Source organism: Myxine glutinosa, chromosome 9 (genome assembly GCF_964187855.1).
Source record: "Myxine glutinosa chromosome 9, kmMyxGlut1.1, whole genome shotgun sequence".
Taxonomy (NCBI): Eukaryota; Metazoa; Chordata; class Myxini; order Myxiniformes; family Myxinidae; genus Myxine; species Myxine glutinosa.
The window spans coordinates 129,470,800-129,490,702 of NC_136269.1; the positions used below are offsets into that span (position 1 = coordinate 129,470,800).

The window sequence follows — 19,903 nt, forward strand, 5'->3', positions numbered from 1 at the left end:
AAAAAAATTCTTTTCTGAGCTTTTGTCTGATCCCGCACTAACTACCCTTTTAATCATCCCGCATTATTTCGTCCCACATGGCCAATGCCTTCCTTACATAACTCAGTGTTTGTCCCTGTATATAAAATTAAGCTCCATTCCACTCCTTTATCTCAATTTTTCTTCAACATGTGAAATCAATTTGCTGTATCTATTGAATCCGATACTACTGACCACTTGTTTCAGGTAGCTGCTCACCACCGTCATGTGCTCCCCATACCAATCCATGAAATTCTATTACCGATGTGTGTGCGTATAATCACGTTTGATGTGCAGGTAAAATCACAACTGTACGAGTGTGCATATATTAATCAATGTGTGTTTGGGCGTTCCGCTGCCATATCCACACACGGGGCTCCAAGATTCAACGGAGCCTTCCCTGGTCACAAATCACCCATCTAGTCAGGTTCACTATGTCAATAAATTATATTTCGTTCAAAATCATGGTACATTAGGAAACCTATACATTTTTGGAAAGGTTATAGCATAAGGAAACTAAAAATCAATGTTTACATTTGGAGAGATACCTGTATGGCGGCCATTTTGGATTTTCAAAATGGCCACTGTAAAATACATATTTTGTTCTATTTCTGCCTCTAATTTCCCTAAAAACTTTTTAAAATATACTAAACCTATATTTTCAGGGACAAGGAATCCAATGAAAGTATCAAATTAGTGCTATGGGGAATGGTAAGACACGAATCAAAGGTTTTGAATTGCAAAATACTGTTGTAGCGGTTACCGCTGGATGCACACAATCGCCTTGCACCGGCCAGAACACGGCCAGACGCGCCTCTCCCGGGCATGCCCAGACTCACTGTTCCCGGGCACGCCCGAACCTCCCGGGCACGCCCGGTCTCGTCTTTCCCGGGCATGCCCGCTCTCGCCTTTCCAGGGCTCGCCCAGAGCGTCCGGGCATGCCCGCTATCGCCTTTCCAGGGCTCGCCCAGAGCGTCAGGGCATGCCCGCTATCGCCTTTCCAGGGCTCGCCCAGAGCGTCAGGGCATGCCCGCTATCGCCTTTCCAGGGCTCGCCCAGAGCGTCAGGGCATGCCCGCTCTCGCCTTTCCAGGGCTCGCCCAGAGCGTCAGGGCACGCCCGCTCTCGCCTTTCCAGGGCTCGCCCAGAGCGTCAGGGCATGCCCGCTCTCGCCTTTCCAGGGCTCGCCCAGAGCGTCAGGGCATGCCCGCTCTCGCCTTTCCAGGGCTCGCCCAGAGCGTCAGGGCATGCCCGCTATCGCCTTTCCAGGGCTCGCCCAGAGCGTCAGGGCATGCCCGCTATCGCCTTTCCAGGGCTCGCCCAGAGCGTCAGGGCATGCCCGCTCTCGCCTTTCCAGGGCTCACCCAGAGCGTCAGGGCATGCCCGCTATCGCCTTTCCAGGGCTCGCCCAGAGCGTCCGGGCATGCCCGCTATCGCCTTTCCAGGGCTCGCCCAGAGCGTCCGGGCATACCCGCTCTCGCCTTTCCAGTGCTCGTCCAGAGCGCCCGGGCACGCCCAGCCTCGACTTGCCAGGCCGCAGCCAAACACGCCCGGGCAGGTCCAGACTCGCCTTTCCAAGGCTCGCCCTTGACACCCGGGCATGCCCGGTATAGCTTTTGCCGGGCAAACTTCCCGACATAAATGTGTATATATATTGCTGCCCGATAAACGGGCTTTTGTCAGAATACCTGAGCTGTTTTGTTTCAATAAAGCAACTCGGACGAATTCCGTTTTTGGTCGCGTCACTTCTTTCGACTCGCGTTGGAGCGCAGCTCCTTCACTGTCTTTATATTCACGATAAGTTGCATAATCAAATACATGTTATCATTTTGTACAGGCAGTTAATAACATCAAAATGTGTCACAATAATTCATATCACCAAACATACACAGGCAGTCAGCAAAATCATATATACACATGCAGTCAGTATAACTTCACATCTACACAGGCAGTCAATGACAAAATATACACAGGCAGTCAATGGCATCAAACATACACGATTACAGAATATGCCATTTAGAGTTCGTCATCACCGTCCTGTGTGTCGTATCCGACAATATAGTCCGCATCGTTTTCACAGTCCGTTCCACACAAGCAAAGGTCGGTCAAATTGATTGGCAAATCGAATTGGTCGAATGGTCGATCGAATCGAATTCGATGAATCGAATCGAATCGAATCGATCGAATTGGTCGAATGGTCGATCGAAGCGATTGGTCGAATGGTCGAATTGGTCGAATGGTCGATCGAAACGATTGGTCGAATGGTCGAATGGTCGAATTGGTCGAATGGAATTGGTCGAATTGGTCGAATCGAATTGGTCGGAATTGGCAAATGTAAACATTGATTTTCAGATTTTCCATGTAATAACGTTTCCAAAAATGTATAGGTTTGCTAATCTACCATGATTTTGAACGAAAAAACATTGTGAACCTGACTAATCTCCACCCGAGCAAGGAACCATGACCCATGAACCAAGCCATCTCCTCAGCTGTGCGCACAAGCAAAGACATGCTAGTGGTCTATACTCCCTCATGGGACGGACTGTCAGCACAACTCCTGGGTGGAATCCACTCCACGCTGATGACAGCCAGGGAGCCAAAAACAAGGCCGTGTATAGATTCCTTTCCTTGGGCAGTGGGACTAGCAGTCTGCACATAAAAGGCTTCTAAGCCAATGCAGGCTGATATTGCTTTACGCTGCCTCCAACAGCTGGCACTGCTTTATTGCAGTGAGCGGTTCTGTGGTTTTTCAGACTGCAATTGAGCCATATTTCTGGTATAATTTTTATATATACTGTACCACCCCTCACCCCCTGTTTAATGAAATAACTACATGTCATAGGAGCAGGCTTCAACTATCATAGACGTTTCTGGTATGTATGACGTCACATACTGGGCCAGGCTACCAATGAACTGCAAGGGTGACGTCACACATCAGACCTTTTCACAAGTACCGAAACGATCATTTTCTTCTTGGAGTGTCTCGCGTCCAATGGATCTCGCTCTTATAGCATTCTCTACAATTGACCATCCTGCCACCTCATCTTTCCTGGCCTGCATCTCCGCTCCCATGTTGCTCCACACAGCCACAGTCCTGCCCTGGTCTTGGGGAGCAATGCATTCCAGCAACCTGCCACGGTACAAAGTCACAGTTATTCGTGTGCGGTAGCCTCAGGCCCGCTATGTTCGAGAAGGACCGAGGATACCCCCACCCGCCCACCCCCAACTCTGCCCTGGTCATAGTAACCCAAAACCCAGTGCTGTAACAATATATATATATATATATATATATATATATTTATATATATATATATATATATATATATATATATATATATATATATATATATACATATATATATATATATATATATGTATACAGTAAAACTTCCTCCAACACGGGGGATAACCACGTTCTGGGATAACCTCGTGTTGGAGGAATTCGCGTTGGAGGAATCATTAAGCGTATGGGGAAATTGGGGATATGTTCCAGGCTCCCAAAAAACTGACCCTAAAACAGCCTTTCTTGCTTTTTTTACATGTTTCTTTGTATGGAATGGTGCAGCATTATTAAATATACATTAAAATAAGTGTTAGTACCATAATAGTACTGTATTGCAAAATACCTCACCTTATTGTGAGGTGGTTGTTGGAGGTTTGGGTGATGATTTGCTGGTGGATGGGGTTGAATTGCTGGTGGAAGTGGTTGAAGTGCTGCTATTAGCTGTTGAAGTAGGCCTAAAGAATTGTGTTATAGGCACTTGCTTTGCCTTCTGTTTTAACTCCCTGTGAAGTTCTGTGTAGGGATTTAAAGCTGACTCTATGGCCCACTTGAACTTCAGGCTTCTTTGCACAAAAGGATCTATCCTCACAGCAATTTATTGGGCAGTTGTTGCCTTGAAGAGCTCCTCCAGCAGTTTGGTGGTTAAGTCTGCCTTTTCTGGCTCTTCATCATATTCTTCATTGTCGTCTTCATGAGTGTTACGGATTCGGCCATAAGGATTGTTGTTATGATTATTGTTGTTGGTTCGAAGTATTCTGGTGATTGTGGTTGAAGGGAAAGGGTTATTATAGTTAAAAGATTTAAAAGCGCTCCTGGTAAAATGTGGCCGGAAATCCGGATCGTGACCGGAAGAGGTGGAGCGAGAGGAAGAAGAGGCGGGAGGAGATCGTGAAGAGACGTGGTTGTTTTAGCTCCGGACCGAGCGGTCGACGTACAGTGCGAGTGAACTTTGCGTCCTTGAAGGGAAGTTCGGGCGATAAGAGACATCGCCGGAGTGTGTGGAGCCTGTGTCGTCGGGTATCCTCATTGAGGATCCAGAGGATCCTGGCCTCAAAGCCCGGGTTGGAGTGAAAGCCGTCCACCATCTTTGCCACGTGAGCAACCTGCAGTGAACAGGTTTTTGTCGTGTCGGGTGGGCATTATTCCCCGGTCGTTTGCCGGGGACGGCTGTGCCAGAAAGGGGCACGTGAGAATTATACGGAGGCTCGCGGATTGAACCGCAACGTGTACGTCGGAGCGCGTCTTTGGGAGGTTCCTTTCCACCGCTGTGTTGCTGGGTGCTGAACAACGTGACCTCGGGGTCGTCTCGCTCGCCTACGCCTAAATTGACCATCGGGCCTTGACTCCCCGATCGCGGGAGCGCACAGAGACATTGGGACTTCGCCTTGGAGGGGTGCAGAGACACTGGGGAGGTGCCGTGAGTGTGGGGTTAAGGGGCTTGACAAGGATATCATCGTAAGATTTGAAAGTAGGGGTGATTGCCCCCATTGTTGTATGGCTCTTTGTGTGTGATTTATAATATATTATTGTTTGTTTTTAACCTGGTGTGGTTGCATTATTGATTTGACTGTTTCATTTGCTGCTTCCATTGTAGTCAGGGCCCTTAGGGATATTTTGGTTAAAATTCTTCCAAAAGCATCAAATTTGGCACAGATGTTGCCCATGCCATACTCTTTCGATTTTTGATGGGCGCCAAGGGCGGTATGATCCGGGGACCATACCGGTCCATCCCGCCATGTTACCTGACCTATGACGTCATAATTAGGATATGCATCCAATCACATGGCGTACTATAAGTGGTCAAAGTTCAAAATGAATCGATCGAAAAATGAAGGCAGGGATCCATTTTTAAGGTTTTCATAAAATCCAATATGGCCGCCAGGTCACATGACCTATGACGTCATATTTATGACATGTATACAATCATGTATACATGAACCCGGATCATGATCGCACAAAAATTAAACACAAGGATATGGCATACATTTCATAAAACATCAAAATCCGTACCTTTGTAATTAGACTGATGAACTGCATATGCCTGAAAATTAGGAAATAGACATGTAAATATTTCCTCTAATTGTCAAAAATAAGGTCAGAGTTCGATTACCCAACCCAGAAACATAAAATGGTGAACCTCGCGTAAATCTTGACAAAAAACTAAAAAACCGACATGTTTGACTCAAAAATGACCTTGAAGATGACCTTGAGGGTTGACCTTGACCTCGAATCATCAAAATAACATCATAATTGGATTCCTCGACCTCGAAAACCCCTGAAAAGTGGTATCATACATGATTCCAACCCTTTTGGTTATTTAACTGATTTCCCTCTAATCCGGGTGGCGGCCATTTAGTATTTCGCCAATATGGCCCCCCCGGGGGGGGGAGGGCCGCCAGTCTTGGCGCCCGTCAAAAATCGAAAGAGTATGGCATGGACAACATCTGGGCCAAATTTGGTGCTTTTGGAAGAATTTGAACCAACCGGTCCCAAAATATCCCTAAGGGCCCTGACTATTGAGGGTTTCATTATTTGCTGGATTTCAACCAAGGATAACACATCTTTCTGCCGGGGACCCTCTCGGGGTTCGGAGGTCCACCGAGACCAGAGGTAAGGGGGGGGACGTAACTTCCCGTAACATTGTTACGGCGTAACAATGAGATGTCTGTGTGACAAGTTCTTCAGTGGACAGTTCTTCTCCATGGGACTTTAACAGTTCTTCTACTTCTTCTTCTTCCATGTCATCAAATCCTTCCCCTCCAATATGTTTTGCAGATCAATGATCCTCTTCACTTCTTCTTTCCGACGAGGGAAACCTCTAAAATCATGGGCAATCCCAGGCCATAGCATTTTCCAGCAACAGCTGAGGGTCTCACTTTTTTTTCTTTTTTCTTTTTTACCTTCGCAAAAGCGGAAGGTTATGTTTTGATCGCTGTGTATTTATTTGTATGTCTGTGTGTGTGTATGTTAATCGCATAACTCAAAAAGTATTCAACCGAATTGCATGAAATTTGGTGGGATGATTGGTTATTATACGGGACACATTTGATTAGATTTTGGGAAACAGATTTGCTCAAATTCTGACTATTTTTAACTCGATCGTATTTCACTCAAAGTTATGAGCGACTGAAGAAGAAGATGTCCATCCAGGACGTCATCACTATAACGCGATCTCCCGCGATCATTTCAACCTCAAAAAAAATTATAATTGCAGATTTGACAATAGATGAGGCATATTAACAAACGAATGAAACGGATTTGCTCAAATTCTGACTATTTTTAACTCGATCGTATTTCACTCAAAGTTATGCGCGACTGAAGAAGAAGATGTCCATCCAGGACGTCATCACTATAACGCAATCTCCCGCGATCATTTCAACCTCAAAAAAAATTATAATTGCAGATTTGTCAAGAGATGAGGCATATTAACAAACGAATGAAACAGATTTGCTCAAATTCTGACTATTTTTAACTCGATCGTATTTCACTCAAAGTTATGAGCGACTGAAGAAGAGGATGTCCATCCAAGACGTCATCACTATAACGCGATCTCCCGCAATCATTTCAACCTCAAATGAAATTCAAATTGCAGATTTGTCAATCGGGGAGGCATATTAACAGACGAATGAAACAGATTTGCTCAAATTCTGATTTTTAAAAATCGATCGCATTTCACATAAAGTTTGAGGTACTAAAGAAGAAGAAGATTCGTTTAGCTTCTCAGATAAAATAAATAATTCTGTCTGCAATTTCAGGTTAATTACCTTCGCAAAAGCGGAAGGTTATGTTTTGATCGCTGTGTATTTATTACCTTCGCAAAAGCGGAAGGTTATGTTTTGATCGCTGTGTATTTATTTGTATGTCTGTGTGTGTGTGTGTATGTTATTCGCATAACTCAAAAAGTATTCAACCGATTCGCATGAAATTTGGTGGGATGATAGGTTATTATCCGGGAACCATTTGATTAGATTTTGGAATCGATCGGGTCAAAGGTCAAGGTCAAGGTCATGAAAAGGTCAAAATCGTCTTTTTACCATAGCGCGGTCAATTTGTGTCCAATTTGTATGAAACTAATGCCAAAATGTTCAGAATTCAATGCCCAATCTTGTGATATGCGACATGACACTCTGACGTCATAATTTTACGGATGTGTTTGTTTTGCAGATGTGTTTGTTTGGCGGATGTGTTAGTTTGGCGCATGTGTTTGTTTGGTGGATGTGTTTATTTTGAGGATGTGTTTGTTTTGCGGATGTGTTCGTTTGGCGGATGTGTTTGTTTTTACCTTCGCAAAAGCGGAAGGTTATGTTTTGATCGCTGTGTATTTATTTGTATGTCTGTGTGTGTGTGTGTGTGTATGTTATTCGCATAACTCAAAAAGTATTCAACCGAATTGCATGAAATTTGGTGGGATGATTGGTTATTATACGGGACACATTTGATTAGATTTTGGGAGCAATCGGGTCAAAGGTCAAGGTCAAGGTCACGAAAAGGTCAAAATCCAAACTGTTCACTGTTCTGTTCCCTACACTCCCATGCCAAGTACAGAACAGTAGCTGCGGCGAAGGTATGCGCTCTACCGAGTGCCCGTTCTAGTTGTATACTGAATCGAGGCTCGTGAAAGAGCTAAAATTCGATCCAGACACTCAATCTTTTCTCCATTTTTTCAACAAGGGTGTCTCTCCTGCTGACGTATGATGTTGCGATGGAGGCTCCTGCATGAATGCTGGAACGGATTTTATCTTCGGCCTTCCGTACCATCCTAATGGTTGATTCATTCACGCCATATTGCCTGGCCAAAGATGAAGCAGAAACTGATAAGTTATTCAGGATATCAAGTTTGACCTCCATGGTCATTGTTTTCCTCCTCTTCTTGTCTGGTTGGTTCAAATTGGGTCTTTTGGGAGCCATAATGATCGACGTTAGCTCACTTGATGGCGGCAGGTTCGGAGATGGTGACAGGTGGCAGCTCGTGCCACGCGTGTACATAAATTAAATAGGAATTAAGCAAGGTAATAAGGAATAAGGAAAAAGAATAAAATCTTTGGGGAAACGCCGGCCGTTTTGGCGCAATTAATCCAGAATGTAAAATTGAACTGCGAGCGATGACGGCAAATGGCGACTCGTATCATCGTATGTATCTATCTATAATTCCAGTAATCTCTGTACGTTTGTACGTTTGTCTGTGACCGCTGTTTCTCGACAACCACGGGTCCGATATACTTTTAACTTGCCAGGTATATTGCTGGGGACCCGAGGATGTGCCTTTTCAAGGTTTCATATTAATCGGACAATTACTTACCGAGCTATGTCCAAAAAACGATTCAACCAATCAGAGAGCAGCGAACTATCGCGTGTGCCGAACGTGGCGGAAACACTCTGCCTCGGATGGCACATTTGAGAGCGTATTCATTTATTTCACGTTTGCAAACTATGTTGGCGTTAAACTATGTTTTAAAACTAATAAAAACGAATTTGCGATTCATTCGCTTTCCTGCGCGTTTGTGCACGCGATGGCGATTTCTTTACCAAACTCCGGAAGCCGTTCGCTTTGGACCAAACCATTGCATGTAAATAGAGGGGGGGGATTGTCACCGTACTCGCAAGCCGTTCGCTTTGGACCAAACCATTGCATGTAAATAGAGGGGGGGATATAATTTTAGATATAGATATAGTACGGGCAATGCCCTAGTAAATTAAATATTAATTAACCCTTGTCCACACAAGTCTTTTTAGCCTTGTATTTAGCCTAAGAACACCTGTCTTGTGTGTACAAGGGTTAAATAAAGTACAGTACAGTAACAAGGAATAAGAATAATATAAATCTTTGGGAAAATACCAGCCACGATCGCGTAAATGCGAAACACACCCTCGCGTTGGGGAGGTTTTGACGCATTTAATTCAGCGCGTAAATTGGAAACAGCGTTCGAGGAAGCCGCGTTGGAGGAATAGTATGTATGGACCGTGTGATGCGAATAAGAAGCCCACCTCGATGTAACTAAGTAGGGAATCTGTATAGAATAAGATCGTATATATACGATCTTATGTCTTCTTATATGTCTTATATGTGTCTTCATATGAGGGGTGGAGCTATGCTAATTAGGTAGGGCTTCAGGATAAACCCCAGTGTGTAATTGCCCTGTGATTTTTAACTTCAATGTTATTGCATCAAAAAGGGCCGCCATTACAATGACTACAACGATCGCACTGTAAATTGACGCATTCACTCACACCGCCGCCAGGGCTAACCAACACCCAGAACATTTGCCGATCAGCACGCAAGCCTCACCTCGCGGCAGAGATTGGACTCCAAATATTCCCAAAAGAGATTGGACTCTGCCCACCCACCCCCCCCCCCCCCCCCCGAAGACTTGTAATGGGGAGGCTACGCCCCGGCCTTCGTGAGATTCAGTAGCGCTCGATGACTGGACAGAGAGTGTGACGTCATCGTGGAACATTCGAGAGTGAAGGGGAAAAGACGCGGTCGCGCCATCTTGCTCTCTATACTGGTCCTGGCTTCACGTGAGGGATGGTCGCTTCACTCGCTCTTTCCCTCTGTCTTGGTCACGCTGGTAAACGGCTGTGTCTCTGGCCATGTCCGTTTGTGAAACTTTGGATAGTGGAAGGAGGAGGAAGAGGAAGACGTCTGGCCCTTGTTAATTCTCTTGCCTCGGTCACGCAAGCAAACGGTCGCTTTTTGGCTTCGTGTGCGCCTGTGGAGATGTTCCGGAGCCTTTGGTGTGTCGGTCAGAAGGAGACAAGAGCAGGAGAGGACCGGCCACACACAATCCCTTCATGTCTGTGGCGAGATGGAGAAGAGCTTCGTGCCATCATGTGCATCTTTCCCTTGCGCGGCTGCGGGCCCCTATGTGCTGCCGACTGCATTTGACGGCCTCCCTTGAACAACAACGCTAAGTGCCAGAACTATAAACACCAATTTATTTTTACTTTCGTTTTCCCCTTGTTTGTGTACGAGTCTGAGTGGAGGGTCCCTCATTTAGGAATTTTAGTTTTACCTCACCATTCATTGTTATTTGCATTTATTTTTATTCAATAATTAATTATTTGTCGAATTTTACTTTCCTTGTATTGTGGATTTTGCTGTCCCGTCTTTGTGTTTGTGGGTTCGGATTAACCCCTGCGTGTGTTCCGATCAGATAAGGCCTCAAACCTTCCCGGGCGTGTCACTACCGCCAAGTCGGGTATACGCCTCGGAGTCAAAGCTCGTTTTGGCCATTCGGGGTCTTAACCCCGGGGACACGACAATATACACACATATGCACACGCACACACACACTTTGACATAGTTCTGCATCCTTTTTATATGCAAATAATGCAGGTTGCTCGTCTTGAGTATAATTCATAATAACACACACGTACACATGACACACACATACACACTTGTGTCCATACACATTTTCTTTGTCTTGGTTTAATAAGAAAAACTACCATCTGGTGCAGTTCCAGCAGGGAATCCCTGCATTTTTGAGCATTCCCTATTTTATGAGGGACACTAATCAGGCTGCATTGTGTGCAAAAAGTAGGTGCATGTCTTTCAAAAGGACAATCTATGTCTTATGTATTAAAGACAATGACATTTTTGACACGCCCTTCACCTCCCACCCCCTCCCTTTCCTGTGGACAGTATGATGGATTTTCTTACCCTCTTCTTTTTGTCTTCCCTCTCTCCTCCCTACTTGTTACATAATCCTTTTGTTTCCATATCATCACACGCTTCACTACTCTCCTTTATCCTCTATATTTTCCCCCTTTACTTCCCTCTTCAATTTCCTTCCTCTAAGCCTGTCCTCCTACACCCTTCCTGTTTACATAATATTTACGTGACCCCTGAGATGAACCGCTATCCGAGAGCAAATTCCAAGATCCCTGTATGGCTCTGTCAAGCTGAATGTGAATGATCTTGCATTTTTGAACCTCTTAATCGACTATAACTCCAACAGGAGTCTGAAGAGTCAGAGTCCAATGAAATCGACCAGATAGATTGCTTAAATATTATTTTCTCATAAATTGCACAAATATTACTTCGCAGTTTTTAATAGACGAAGCAAATAATCATTGTCCACAAAACAAATATTTGCGACAAATAAAATGGCTGGAGATGCTTTTCTCGCAGGTGCCACAAGGCACATGGCCATGAACCCCATGAACCCCATGAACAGAAACATAAACTGTTCAGCCTGGCGGAGGTATGCGCTCTACCGAGTGACGTTCTCGTTGTCTTTGTGAGATTATTTATGGCTCAATCGATATGAGATATATTTGTGAGATATCCCCATGAACTCCTCCCTTGTAAGTCATATACGACACTCCCAGCTTGATTCATGGCTGCGTGTAATAATAGGATATTGTGCTGTGTGTAGGAAGGGTGTCGGAGTGAACTCCATTCAGTGTACAATGTGCGCTGAGTGGGTTCATCAAAAATGTAGTGGTCTGAGAGGGTCATTAACCAGTGTGGCAGCTACATTCAAATGTAAGGTGTGCACAGAGGGAGCTGCAGATGGAGGAAATGTTGAGTTGGATCTTGGAGACGGCGTGAAGCTGGAAGGTGTGAAAACATTTTGCTACCTCGGAGACATGCTGAATGGAGAAGGTGGATCAGACTCGGCAACGGTTGCTCGAGTGAGATGTGCATGGAAGAAGTTTCGGGAATTGAGTGGCGTGCTGATGATGAGGGGAGTGTCGTTGAAGCTGAAGGGAAAGGTGTATGCTGCATGTGTGAGAAGTGTTATGATTTATGGGAGCGAGACATGGGTAATGAACGTAGAGCAGCAACGAAGGCTGGAAAGGGTGGAAATGTGAATGGTTCGACGGATGTGCGGAGTATCGTTGAGAGAGAGGAAGACAAATGATGAATTGCGAAAGATGATGGGAATAGAGCCTGTGATTGATGCTGTGAAGAGGAACAGGTTGAGATGGTTTGGTCATGTGTTGAGGAAGGATGAAAGTGACTGGTTGAAAAGAGTGATGGAAACGAATGTGGAAGGAAGTAGAGGACGGGGAAGACCGAGAAAGACTTGGCTAAAGATGGTGGAAGAAGAAATGCGGGCAAGGGAGTTAACAAGGAGAGATGCAGAAAATAGGGCAAAATGGAGAAGATTGTCATGGGGACCGCAAGGCTAACCCCCGCTCTAGCAGGGAAAATGGCCTTTAAAATGCATGTTGTTGTTGTTGTTGTGTAATAATAGGATATAGTGCGTGCTCACGTGCTGAAACGTAGCAAAATGGTGGATGGAGGTAATGTATTCACCCGTTTGTCTGTCTCTCTGTGAGCACCATAATCTCAAAAATTTATGGACAGATTCGGGAAAGATTTGGTGGACAGGACTGGTGTGTGACAAGGATGAATCGATTAGATTTTGGTGAAGATCCGGATCCGGATACAATAATTTTTCAAGTGGTTCTTCACCATTGAGAGATAGGGCCAAAAACGATATAAACACAATGTCTCAAAAAAGTCTTCTTTCACCCTTCTCTCACAACCCCACCCCTCTCTGTCTCTCTCCCACCCCTCTCTGTCTCTCTCCCACCCCTCTCTGTCTCTCTCCCACCCCTCTCTGTCTCTCCCCCACCCCTCTCTGTCTCTCTCCCACCCCTCTCTGTCTCTCTCCCACCCCTCTCTGTCTCTCTCCCACCCCTCTCTGTCTCTCTCCCACCCCTCTCTGTCTCTCCCCCACCCCTCTCTGTCTCTCTCCCACCCCTCTCTGTCTCTCTCCCACCCCTCTCTGTCTCTCCCCCACCCCTCTCTGTCTCTCTCCCACCCCTCTCTGTCTCTCTCCCACCCCTCTCTGTCTCTCTCCCACCCCTCTCTGTCTCTCTCCCACCCCTCTCTGTCTCTCCCCCACCCCTCTCTGTCTCTCTCCCACCCCTCTCTGTCTCTCTCCCACCCCTCTCTGTCTCTCTCCCACCCCTCTCTGTCTCTCTCCCACCCCTCTCTGTCTCTCCCCCACCCCTCTCTGTCTCTCTCCCACCCCTCTCTGTCTCTCTCCCACCCCTCTCTGTCTCTCCCCCACCCCTCTCTGTCTCTCCCCCACCCCTCTCTGTCTCTCTCCCACCCCTCTCTGTCTCTCTCCCACCCCTCTCTGTCTCTCCCCCACCCCTCTCTGTCTCTCTCCCACCCCTCTCTGTCTCTCCCCCACCCCTCTCTGTCTCTCTCCCACCCCTCTCTGTCTCTCTCCCACCCCTCTCTGTCTCTCCCCCACCCCTCTCTGTCTCTCTCCCACCCCTCTCTGTCTCTCTCCCACCCCTCTCTGTCTCTCTCCCACCCCTCTCTGTTTCTCTCCCACCCCTCTCTGTCTCTCTCCCACCCCTCTCTGTCTCTCTCCCACCCCTCTCTGTCTCTCTCCCACCCCTCTCTGTCTCTCTCCCACCCCTCTCTGTCTCTCTCCCACCCCTCTCTGTCTCTCTCCCACCCCTCTCTGTCTCTCTCCCACCCCTCTCTGTCTCTCTCCCACCCCTCTCTGTCTCTCTCCCACCCCTCTCTGTCTCTCTCCCACCCCTCTCTGTCTCTCTCCCACCCCTCTCTGTCTCTCTCCCACCCCTCTCTGTCTCTCTCCCACCCTCTCTGTCTCTCTCCCACCCCTCTCTGTCTCTCTCCCACCCCTCTCTGTCTCTCCCCCACCCCTCTCTGTCTCTCTCCCACCCCTCTCTGTCTCTCTCCCACCCCTCTCTGTCTCTCTCCCACCCCTCTCTGTCTCTCTCCCACCCCTCTCTGTCTCTCTCCCACCCCTCTCTGTCTCTCTCCCACCCCTCTCTGTCTCTCTCCCACCCCTCTCTGTCTCTCCCCCACCCCTCTCTGTCTCTCTCCCACCCCTCTCTGTCTCTCCCCCACCCCTCTCTGTCTCTCCCCCACTCCTCTCTGTCTCTCCCCCACCCCTCTCTGTCTCTCTCCCACCCCTCTCTGTCTCTCCCCCACCCCTCTCTGTCTCTCTCCCACCCCTCTCTGTCTCTCCCCCACCCCTCTCTGTCTCTCTCCCACCGCTCTCTGTCTCTCTCCCACCCCTCTATGTCTCTCCCCCACCCCTCTCTGTCTCTCTCCCACCCCTCTCTGTCTCTCTCACACCCCTCTCTGTCTCTCCCACACCCCTCTCTGTCTTTCCCCCACTCCTCTCTGTCTCTCCCCCACCCCTCTCTGTCTCTCTCCCACCCCTCTCTGTCTCTCTCCCACCACTCTCTGTCTCTCTCCCACTCCTCTTTGTCTCTCCCCCACCCCTCTCTGTCTCTCTCCCACCCCTCTCTGTCTCTCCCCCACCCCTCTCTGTCTCTCTCCCACCCCTCTCTGTCTCTCTCCCACCCCTCTCTGTCTCTCTCCCACCCCTCTCTGTCTCTCTCCCACCCCTCTCTGTCTCTCTCCCACCCCTCTCTGTCTCTCTCCCACCCCTCTCTGTCTCTCTCCCACCCCTCTCTGTCTCTCTCCCACCCCTCTCTGTCTCTCTCCCACCCCTCTCTGTCTCTCTCCCACCCCTCTCTGTCTCTCTCCCACCCCTCTCTGTCTCTCCCCCACCCCTCTTTGTCTCTCTCCCACCCCTCTCTGTCTCTCCCCCACCCCTCTCTGTCTCTCCCCCACCCCTCTCTCTGTCTCTCCCCCACGCCTCTCTGTCTCTCCCCCACCCCTCTCTATCTCTCTCCCACCCCTCTCTGTCTCTCTCCCACCCCTCTCTGTCTCTCCCCCACCCCTCTCTGTCTCTCTCCCACCCCTCTCTGTCTCTCCCCCACCCCTCTCTGTCTCTCCCCCACCCCTCTCTCTGTCTCTCCCCCACCCCTCTCTGTCTCTCCCCCACCCCTCTCTGTCTCTCTCCCACCCCTCTCCGTCTCTCTCCCACCCCTCTCTGTCTCTCCCCCACCCCTCTCTGTCTCTCTCCCTCTCTCTGTCTCTCCCCCACGCCTCTCTGTCTCTCCCCCACCCCTCTCTATCTCTCTCCCACCCCTCTCTGTCTCTCTCCCACCCCTCTCTGTCTCTCCCCCACCCCTCTCTGTCTCTCTCCCACCCCTCTCTGTCTCTCCCCCACCCCTCTCTGTCTCTCCCCCACCCCTCTCTCTGTCTCTCCCCCACCCCTCTCTGTCTCTCCCCCACCCCTCTCTGTCTCTCTCCCACCCCTGTCCGTCTCTCTCCCACCCCTCTCTGTCTCTCCCCCACCCCTCTCTGTCTCTCTCCCACCCCTCTCTGTCTCTCCCCCACCCCTCTCTGTCTCTCTCCCACCCCTCTCTGTCTCTCCCCCACCCCTCTCTGTCTCTCCCCCACTCCTCTCTGTCTCTCCCCCACCCCTCTCTGTCTCTCTCCCACCCCTCTCTGTCTCTCTCCCACCACTCTCTGTCTCTCTCCCACCCCTCTCTGTCTCTCTCCCACCCCTCTCTGTCTCTCCCGCACCCCTCTCTGTCTCTCTCCCACCCCTCTCTGTCTCTCTCACCCTATTCTCCCTCCCTCCTCTCTATCCCCCACCCCTCCCTTCTCCCATCCCTCTCCCTTATGCGGACGAGTTATGAAAAAATGTGGTGGATGAGTTGTGTAGGTGACAAGAACAAGCCCACTATTTTTTTGTTAAGGTACGGATTCAGATTCGGCCTGTCAGTAGGATACAAAACGTAAACTGTTCAGCCTGGCGGAGGTGTGCTCTCTACCGAGTGACGTTCTAGTTATCTTTGTGAGATTAGTTATGGCTCAAGCGAGTGATCCTGAACCACATGATCAGAACGTTTAATGTGAGGATGATGGAATCGAGCTCGGTACCCACAAACACTTTAACATTAGCAAGTGTTTTAATTAACTAATTATGTGAGCAATTAATTTTCCTTTGGGATAATAAATTAAATAAATAAACAATAAAATTCCACCGCATCCACCAAAAGGACGAGTTAGTAAAATGGTTTAAACACATTCCAGGGATCATCGAACCAGACTGCACATTATGCAGGGGACCGGAGAGCCTCCTGCTCAACATTCCTCATTCAGAATACGGTACCTCCTAAAGGAACCACACAGTGTGGAAGGGAAGGAAGTCTGATGGAAAATAACCAAAATGAACCACAGATGGGAAGTCTGATCGGGGCTACAGGTGGTGCGCCAAATAAACCACAATCAGCCTTAAGGTTGTAATGTAACCCACAATAAACAGCTTATATGCACACCTGGACCATTTCATGTGCACAGAAATGTCGAGTGACATTATCTTTGCTTCCTGATTGGAGATTCCCATGAAAAAAAAATTGAGAAAAACAATGGCAATCTATCTTCGGCAGCACAAACATTTCCTTGCGTCGTACAATCAGCAGAGCTGCTGCGAGACCGAGCGTTGCAGGTCGAAGGTAGCTTACCTTTCTGCTGGCGTCTCCACGTGGAAGGTGCGCTCGATGACCGTTGTCCATTGCAGACAGCGGATCATAAATGTGTTTGGTCTGGGCCTCTCTGTTTTCATAAGTTGACATTCTGGTGAATGAAACCATGAACTGCATTAGTCAAAGATAAAGCACGTCTCAAAATATACAGGCATGTTGTGTTACAACAGCAAAATTGTGAGTTTATATCTAGTTATCTGATCTATATGTATATATATATATATATATTGTTACGTGGTCCTCCCGGTAACTACCTGGTCTTGGTGACCCCCGGACCGTGGGAGGACCCCGCCAGAAAGATATATGATTTATACGCTTTCGTAACGCAATCAATATGAAAGACACAACCAATAAGAAACCCCCACACCAAGGATCCGGATTAATGGATAATATATTCCCAGTCAATCAACCACACTCAACAATCAATCAACAATATTACTCAGATGGCCATCTCATATATTTCCCCCCTTTCCCCACTCACGACCCCTCAATGGTCACTGTCCCTCACAATGTCTCTGGGCCCCTCCAGACCAAGGTGAAGGTCGACTTCTCCGCACACGGGCGGTTGAACGAACCCCTGGCTGACGTGCTCCAAACGTGCACGTCGCATACCGGGAACAGCTGCTGCAGCGCACACCTCCGTGCAAAGCAAAGCGGGCAAAGCAAAGCGCGGCTCGCAAAGCGCACGAGGCCCAAGGTGCGACCCGTACGCGTCCTTGTAGACGTTGAGGCGAACTGTGCCGGACGCTTGGTTCCGTGCACGAACCCACGGCAACTTGACGCGTAACCGGTAATTACCCCGCGCAGGTAACTCCTCTCGCCAGACAGGCTTTCAAACGCAGCGTTCCCCACGCTGCTCAATATCGACACCGCTCGCGTCGGAGCTGGGCGAGGAAGAAGAAGATCGCCGCTTCTCCCAGACCTCGTGTCTTTTTCTTCTTCCGGTTCACTATCCCGTTTCCGGTCTCCTGTTATCCGGAGCCTCTCTAACCCTTTAACCACAACAACCTTTAATAGAATAAACATTAATAAGCAATGACATGAATAGTAACTCCTCTAAATCCGGGATCCGTAACAATATATATATATATATATATATATATATATATATATATATATATATTTATATATATATATATATATATATATTTATATATATATATATATATATATATATATATATATGTATATATATATATATATATATATATATATATATATATATATATATATATATATATATATATATACACAGTATATATATATATATATACACAGTATATATATATATATATATACAGTATATCTATCAGTTACTATGCGATTCCATACCATCAGTGGTGAACCGCCATTAAGGTATCCCATCCAGCTATGCTGTACCTTAATGGGAGCGATAAGTACCGTCTGCCACGCGGCACATTATCTCTGGTATCCAGTCATTATATGCAATCCCCTGGATGCGGCCGGGAGCAACCAATCCAAATATAATTTCAGTTCTCCAGCTTTCAATGAGCACACGTAATGACGTCACCACCATGTACGTACCCTCTGCCTGTCAAGCTCTCAAGAGAACCCTCCGACAGAGCAGAATTTTGATCTTAGTTCAGATACTGTCATAAGTGTATGTAAAACTCACAGTTACCGACCTGGTTTCGCCCTTTTGGGGCTCATCAGGGCAACGCAGTGAGTCCTGCATACACTTATGACTGAAAACCTTTCAGTTATATACCAGTTACTATGCGATTTCATACCATCAGTGGTGAACCACCATGAAGGTATCCCATCCAGCTATGCTGTACCTTAATGGGAGCGATAAGTACCATCTGCCACACGGCACATTATCTCTGGTATTCACGTCATTGTCACGTCAGACGTCATTACGTGCGCTCATTGAAAGCTGGAGAACTGAAATTATATTTGGATATATACACAAAGAATTAAGTTAAGCACCCCCCCCGTTTTTTTACAACCTCGCACATTACAAGTTTGTTGTCGTCAAAACAGTGTAATATACCCATGATATTGCTATATTTTCTGGAGAAGTGATATTATGGTCACATAAAAACATAACAATCATGCCGTTTTCAATATTTTATTCTGAATAATTTAAGGTGAAATTTTTTGGGAATTTTAGGCATATTTTCACCTCAATTTAAGTATGGAGCTATAGGTCCATCACGGACAGTGTGGATGACGTTTATGTTTTCTAACGTACAGTCATTGTTCTGAGAAGACCTCTAGCGATCTTTGCGTCAATAACGTGTGTAGGACCCACGTGATCGGATCACTGACGCAACCAATCACTTTTTTTCACTTTGATCACTCAATTTCATCAATGGATAATTGCTAATGTCATACCAATCATTATTTGATCTCACATACCTTAGAATATATGCCAATGTATACATATACATAAAGAATATATATTAGGGGGTGCCTACCTTAATTCGTTGTGTAGGGGTGCTTAACTTAATTCTTTGTGTATATATACAGACTTGGCATTTAATATGGGTTTTTTTTTTTGTGGGGGTGAACTTACTTTTCAAGATGTCTTAGAACCAAAAGTTCATTGGAATTATGTTGAAATTATTCTAGATTTTGTTAATGTGACCTTTGAAAGAAACAAAAACCACATTTGACATTTCAAAACAAATAAATTGATCCTTGAAAGTGATGTAAACTGATATCGAACTCAATTCACGGACAGTACTGTGTTAAACTTCTGTACGTTTTCCAGAAGTATCTCTTTATTTTGCACATTAGCCAAATTTTTTTTTAACAACAACAAAAGTTAAATTACGACTGGGATTACGGATAGTAAAATTACAGTTCAGTACTTCGTGTAACCCCCACGAGCATTCAGGAGAGCACGTACACGTTGAGGCATGCTGTTCACGAGATTTGCCAAGGTTTGGACAGGAATCGCTTGCCATGCAGTGACAATAGCCTGCCGCAATTCACGCACAGAGGTCGGCTGCTGGTCCAAGTGGTCGATTTGACGCGTTAATTCTGCCCACAAGTTCTCTATCGGATTCATATCCGGAGACATGGCAGGCCACTCCATATGCTCTACACCACGGTCAGCAAGAAAGTGTTGGATCATGCGAGCACGATGAGGCCGTGCATTGTCATCTTGGAAGACAATGTTTCCTCGAAAGGCTGCACGAGCAAATGGAAGCAATGTTTCTTCCAGAATGGCCCTGTACTTGAATTGGTTCAGGTTTCCATTCAGAACAACCAGGTCAGTTTTGCCCCC

The 19,903-nt window shown here is 47.0% G+C and overlaps 1 protein-coding gene across 5 annotated transcripts in view; it reads right to left on the minus strand.

The window, feature by feature from the left end:
• LOC137434937 (RAC-alpha serine/threonine-protein kinase) overlaps positions 1-19,903 on the minus strand; it is a 184,658-nt gene that overhangs the window by 13,781 nt on the left and 150,974 nt on the right. For all 5 annotated transcript variants that reach the window (XM_078784907.1, XM_078784909.1, XM_078784908.1 and 2 more), the window contains one exon: positions 16,627-16,738. In XM_078784907.1, the coding sequence (XP_078641033.1) occupies positions 16,627-16,738 (112 nt within the window). The remainder of the gene's footprint in view (positions 1-16,626; positions 16,739-19,903) is intronic.